This window comes from Arachis duranensis, chromosome 10, assembly GCF_000817695.3.
Source record: "Arachis duranensis cultivar V14167 chromosome 10, aradu.V14167.gnm2.J7QH, whole genome shotgun sequence".
In the NCBI taxonomy this organism is placed as follows: domain Eukaryota; kingdom Viridiplantae; phylum Streptophyta; class Magnoliopsida; order Fabales; family Fabaceae; genus Arachis; species Arachis duranensis.
Window position 1 is genome coordinate 8,597,271 of NC_029781.3, and position 7,177 is coordinate 8,604,447.

At 31.3% G+C, this 7,177-nt stretch overlaps 1 protein-coding gene across 1 annotated transcript in view; it reads left to right on the forward strand.

Annotated features, from left to right (window-relative positions):
* Nucleotides 1-975, forward strand: part of LOC107468936 (uncharacterized) — a 1,260-nt gene extending 285 nt beyond the window's left edge. Inside the window, exons 2-3 of the mRNA XM_016088318.3 lie at nucleotides 332-420; nucleotides 536-975. Coding sequence (XP_015943804.1) covers nucleotides 332-420; nucleotides 536-683 — 237 coding nt within the window. The 3' untranslated portion in view covers nucleotides 684-975. The remainder of the gene's footprint in view (nucleotides 1-331; nucleotides 421-535) is intronic.
* Nucleotides 976-7,177: the final 6,202 nt, after the last annotated feature.

The following is a 7,177-nucleotide window of genomic DNA, read 5'->3' on the forward strand; positions in this document are numbered from 1 at the left end:
ACATGTCCTTTTGTTCATATATAGGTATACAGATCCGTTATTAAAACATTATGTTTTCTTTTAACAAGTTATTATTTTAATTTGTTGGTCACGGACCTAAGTTCTTAACATCCCATATTTTCTAATTTCTTATGATTTATTTGGTATTCATAACACACATGTCATGTTTGCTGGTGTAAATGATATAATACTTCATATTTCTTTAATTGATTTTTGATTTGTGTTAGGTATTATTAACAAGTGATTTTGAACTTTTAATGATTTCCAGATCCAATAATGATTACATATATATAACATTATTAGTGCATAATTTTGAGATTTATGTGTATAGGTATACCCTCTCTTTGCCTCAGTTGGTGTGGCCGTTGGAATTTGCGCTATGCAACTTGTTAGGAACATAACAACCAACCCTGAAGTCAGGTATTGCCTTTCATGGATTATTATTACAACAATGCTAGATGGCTCATCAAATGTTATTATTAGACGTGATGAAAGAATCTATGTATAATATTGAAAATTTTGATTGTAAATTCAGGGTACTAAAAGAAAAAAGAAGTGCAGGAATTCTTGAGAATTTTGAAGAGGGTGAGAAGTATTCACAGCACACCGTTAGGAAGTTCGTCCGCAACAAGACGCCCCAGATCATGCCATCTATTAACAAATTCTTCTCCGATCCAAACTAAAATAATTGGCTCTAGTTTTTCAACAAAGAAGAACAAAAGAAAAGATTCTTAACAATTTTTTTTTTTCATTTTTGGCTTTTAATTTCCAGTGCTGTGGATTATTGAGAAGTAGGACACAAGGAATTTTATTTTAATACGAAGCATATCTATTTATATAATGTACTAGTGCGGGGCAGCCTGTGTTATGCATAGGTATAATGTTTCCTGTTTCATTTTATCTTATTAATTTGTGAAATAAAAAAAATTATATAATCTATCTCAAACATATAAAATGCACATAGTTATTATGATCTTTGCACGTATTATGCTTAAGAAGTAATTCGTTTAACATATATAATAATAATAATAAAGAGTAAAATCCGTGAATCTTTTTGAATTTTGACTCTAAGTATCACTACCATTAAATTCTACATGTAAGTAATACCGTAATGAAAAAAAAAGATATAGTAAAAAAAAGGGTTAAGTATGATTTTGGTCCCCAACGTAGGGGCTGAAAATTTATTTCGTCCCTCGCCTTTTTGTCGCTCCAAAATGGTCCCCAAAGTTTCAGTTTGCTTTAAAATCATCTTTTTTATCAATTATATTCTTTTATTACCAAATTATCCTTTATTAAAAAAATTATAAAATAAAATAAATATAAAATAAATTAAAAAAAGAAAAAAAAGAAAGAAAGGGGGATTGAAAATTTTGAATTTTTTATAAAATTTGTTGTGGAATATTATTGTTGCTGAAATTTGATTTTGGAGTATTGTTGTTGCTGAGTTGAGTTTGAGTATTATTGTTGTTGATGCTGAAATTTGTGAAATTATGGGTTCTTGGAATATTGTTGTTGCTGAAATTTATGAAATTCTGGGTTCTTTGCATGATGATGATGATGATGATGATGATGATGATGATGATGGTGATGATGGTGCTAGGTGCTAGGTGCCGTTGAAATTCTGGTGAAATTTGTGAAATTTTGGGTTCTTTGTTGAAATTTGTGAAATTTTGGGTTCTTTGCATGATGATAGTGGTGCTGGTGCTTTGCATGATGATGATGATGATGATGATGGTGGTGGTGGTGGTGGTGGTGGTGGTGGTGGTGGTGGTAGGTGGTGGGTGGTGGTGGTTGTAGTGGTGCTGGTGCTTTGCATGATTTTGGGGAAGAAGGGATAGGGGCATTTTGGTTCGAAGGACGGTTTTAAAACAAACTGAAACATTGAGGACTATTTTGGAGCGAAAAAAGGTGAGGAACGAAATAAATTTTCAGCCCCTACGTTGAGGACCAAAATTATACTTAACCCTAAAAAAAATAGTAGTATAACTTTGTTTAAGTTAGCGTACATAAATTTTGATTTTGAGCATATAACTTTGTTTAGGTTAACAAACACATACATTTTAATTTTGAGCCAATATATGTATTCTAGCAAAATGTAATAATGTAAGAGAAATGTTTTAGAATAGGAAAGAATAAGAGAAATTTTGAAAAAAATGAAAGAATAGAGATAATTTTATTAAAAAAATTTTAAGAAGAAAATGTATAATTACTAATTTTTTGCCAATTACATTTTTATTTTATTTATTTATAGAATTTTTTTATCTAACAAAATTATTCACATTGAACTATTAGGTCTACTTTACCCATTGCATTACCTTTTTCTTAGCATAAAGTTGTGAAAAAATTTAATAAAAGGAATACTTAATCCTAAAAATTATATTTTATATCTTATTTCTATTCTACTGGTAAGAAAAAAATACCACAAAAATCTTATTATTTAAGAAAAATTAGGTTCTTTAGATGTTCAAAAAAATTTTCTTTAAAATTTTTTTTAAGAATTAACCTACAATGTTGAGATTGAAGTTCGGTTGGGCATACATAATAGAGGCCCAACTCATGAGGAGAAAACATCACATTTCTCTTGTTCTCATTCACGTTTCTGCACAGAAAGAAGATCTGCTTATCGCCGCTGTGATCTCCACTTTGACATACGTATGCATGGCAAAATCTACCCCTTCCAATAAACTCAGGTTTGGGTCTTTTTCCATAGCTACCATAACCACATCTTCTTTCTTTGTTTCTTTTGAATCCATTGGGTTTGGCAGTCTACCTTCCACTTGAGATAATTGGTTAAATAGTTCAATCCCTTTTTTCATCATGGATGGTGTTGAGGATTTTACTTTAACCCAATTCTCCTTATGGTTACTTTGCTTTAGCCACATGTGCCATGACCTTCTCTATTTGATTTCCTTTGTTTATTTTTTTGTTATCGTACTTCTTGATTTTTTTTATGTGTTCTTTCATGTTCTCTTGTTATTCTCCTCTATTGTCTTTTGTTTTAGATTTGGATGGTTGCTCCTTCTTTCTTTTTGCTGTCCAATTTATACTTTTTTTTTGTGTTTCCTTCACTTGTTTTCTCAGTAGCATGTCCTTATTCTGTTGTACTTTCTTCTATATGTTGAACATTGAATCTACTTTGTTTTCTTTTTGTTTGTGGATTGTCTTTCTGCTTGCTTGTTTCTTCTCCATATTTGTTAACTTCTTCTTTCTGGCCTTTCTTTCCTCTTTTCGGCCTCTGAACAACTATTCATTCTCCAAATATGTTGTTGTTCTCTACTGACACTTGCTTTCCTTTATCGTTCTTGCTATCGCTAGGTCCTTTATTTGTATTTTCTTGTGGTTGGTCTTCTATGATGTCATGTTGTTCAGTTGCATTAACGTTAGCATATTGTTTCTCTTAGCTCTTATCAGTAGTTTCTGTTTTATCCTTTTTTTGTGGACAATGTTTTTTATTGTGATCTATTTTCCCACAAGTGAAGTAAATATGGTAGATTCCCTCATATTCAATGTGGTACTCTCTTCTATTTATCAAATGCCTTCCAAAAAGTAGTTTAGTGAGGTCAAATTCTATGCATAACTTTGCAAATTTTATCCCTTCTTATTTCTGTTATGTTATTGTCTACCTTGGCTGTGTTAGATTCCTAATTTCTCTGAAAAATAGGCCTACCACATAGCTCAATTGGCAAGCCAGGCAACCTTACCTAAACTGTCACTTTATCAATAATGGCTTCCAAAGGGTTAAAGTTTGGCTCTCACATTCTGAATGTTAGACAATGGTCATAGATCTTCCAAGACCCTCCTAGAAGAGCAAAATCAAAGTTTTCATTTGAGTAGAATTTCACTAGATAGAAGTCATTCCTCAAGTCAATAACATTTCTACTTCTTTTTTCCCCACATGCTTTTTGACCTCCTTTTCATGGCTACAAAACCCATTCTTCTTCCTAATAGCTTAACTATTAGAGTATCACACTAAGGTTTCCATAGTTTTCTTTCAATAGAATCACTAATCACTATGTTAAAAAAGTCCCTTATTTACTTCTACTTTGATTCCTCCTTATTCGCAGCTTTGGGCGTCCACGCTAGCATCTTTTTTTGTTCTCATGGTTTTTTTTCCTTGTTAGGTTCTATTTGTTCTCTTTTTCTTGTTAAACTTGTTATCCTCCATATGGTTTTCATTTAGCCTCTCTTTCATTATTTGAGCAAATGTTTTGCTCTATCTATTTTTAGTTTTCTTCAACAGATCAGTCATCCAATCCTCTTCTTTTGGAACCAGAATTTGCTTTCTTGAAAATCCTTGTGTGTCCTTTTCGCACCTTCTTTTTACTTCTCCAAAGTTGATCCTGTTCCACTAGAAAAGGTTACCGTTCATGAGAAGCCCTTACGCCAGTCATGCCAACAGATATAAGGCTAAAATTTAGCTGATTAGAACTAACGGTAATATTGAATGGAGAGAAAAAAAGAGTTTCTTTTACAAGGATTTTATGTTATGAAAGTTGATGTTATAATGGTGACAACTGCACACAACATGGAGAGTGAGATTGATTTCTCTTGTAACAAAAAAAATTACGCCCACTAAAAACAGCCCACCAAACAAATCACCATCATTTACATTAAATTAAATGGTTTTGCTAGGTAACTAACGAGCGGTACAACCAATTAGCAACAATTTTTTAAATTTTCTCTTTGAAGGGAACATGACTTCAAATTATCCTGAAAAATATCCAAAACCAAATGAAAAGAAAGATTTAAAATCTAAAAAATATCTATAACCAAATGAAAACAAACATCCAAAATCATTGTAAAAAAGAATATTCAAAATCTAATAAAAGAAAACATGTGAAACGTAACAAAAAGAAACATTCAAACCTAACAAAAAAGAGACATCCAAAAATATTAAAAAAAGAACATCTGAAAACTAAGAAAAAAAATATCTAAATCTATTAAAAGATCATCCAAAACCTAAAAAGAAGCCATATATAAAAATATCCAAAACATATAAAAAAAAACACATCCGAAACCTAGGAGAAAAAAACATCCAAAATAAGTAAAAACAATTAGTCAAAATCTACAAGAAGAAGAAGAAGAACATCATTGTAAAAAGAATATGCAAAACCTAATAAAAACAAATATTTGAAACGTAATAAAAAGAAATATCCAAAACCTAACAAAAATGAGATATCAAAAATCATTTTAAAAAATCCAAATAACAAAACTAGACATCCAAAATTATTAGAAAAAGAATTTCCAAAAACCTTGAAGAAAGAAACATCCAAAACTAGTAAAAAGAATCATCGAAAATCAATAAAAAGATCTTGCGTGAGGAGATAGAGGGGGAAGTTCTTACGCGAGGAGATGAAGGGAGTGACCGCGTCATTGTGTTCTGCATCGTTCACGGTGGGAGCAGACTATGGTTGGTGTCAAAACATCACCGATTCTCCGTCACTGGTGTGTTGCACAGCACAGTAGTACAAACCCGACCTTCATCTATGTCGTACATGCGGGGAGCGCTCTAAGCGTTTTTTTTGTAGCGGATGTGTCACTTCTATGGGGCGGCACACGACGGGTGGTGCAACTGGGGTGGGGTAGGCGTAGGTTTTCGGGTGGAACGTGGTGTGCAGCATTAGCGCAAAAGGGAGGTCGTAGCAGGGAAAGGGAACACAATGTGCGGCAGGGAAAGAATGGGAGGTTGCGGCATTGCAACTTATGGATTGGAGTAAAAGGCTTGGTTTTTTTGCACAAATCTTTTTTTTCAATTTTAAATTTATAATTTTAAAAGTTGGCTGAGTTCGTTGTACAATGCATTGGTTACATAGACTTTTTCTAAATTAAATTACGCTAATTACAATAATTGGAATGACATGCTCACTATCGCCTCTGCCTTCGAATCAGAAATTGTCACCACTCCTCCCAACATACAAGCTACATGAATGTTACCAGCTTTTCATCACATGTAAAACAAAAAAGTATTCATCACCGTTGTATTGGCCAAGTTTATAATGTTACATAAGTATAAGAAAAAAGGACAAATAGGTACTTGACCTTTTGATCATCAGACATTTAAGTTTTCAAAAATTTGAAAATATATTTAAGTCTCTAACATTTTCAAAACTTGGGTATATCGATCCCTCATGTTTACTTGGGTCTGTTAGACTCAATAGAAAAATCAAACGTGACTCCTGTTGTACTGACTTGATTGATACGGATGCATGCGTAAGAGAGTTTTTAAAATTAGACAAATTAGACTTAGGGATCGATATGTCCAGATTTTGAAGAGGTCATGGACTTAAATATATTTTAAAATTCTCAGGAACTTAAATGTCCACGGACCAAAAAGTCAAGGATCGATTTGTCCTTTTCTCTAAATATAATATAAGAGTTAAATAAAAAAACAAATATCCCGTAAAATAAATATTTAGTCTTAAATATAAGGAGTAAATTATTAAAATAGTATCTAAAAGTTTATATCGCTGACAAAAATAAATCTAAAAGATGATAATGATAAATAAGTTTTCGAAATATTAGAAAACGTAACAAAAACAACTAGATATAAAATATATGTTCTTAAAAAAGAGTTTAGAAATCAGATTTTGATGCAATTTTTTTCAAGTGTTATTAGAAAAATAAGATCTATACATCCTTAAAATTTGGCAATTTTATGTCAAGAAAATATTTAAAAAAAATTATTGTGAATGATAAATTTTTTTTGAAAAATTAAAAGAAAAACCTAGAGATAAAATTTTGCTCCGAATTTTTTGGTACACCTTTTAAATATTTGTTCAAATATTGTCATAAAAATTTGGATCAAATACATAAGTCATTTGCTAAATACAAAATTTTTTTTGCCACTTATAAAAATATAATATTTATTAGTTATTTTTGTCACATTTTCAAATCATTCAAGGACTGTTTTATTGATAACATCTTTTAAGAATCTTTTTGTTAATGTCTAAATTTTTTTGATATCAAATTGATAGTTGAGTCTAAATATCAAACATCACATGTGCATCTACAAATACTCAAATATGACGGCAATAACACCACACACAAGGAGTAGTTGAGCACGTAGCAACAATGAAAAGTGAAAATCCTATATATGTCATGCTTGCTTTACATGATATCATCATTCATCTTTTTCCATTTTTTGAGGACATGAAGGAAAGAAAGATTACAAAAGGCA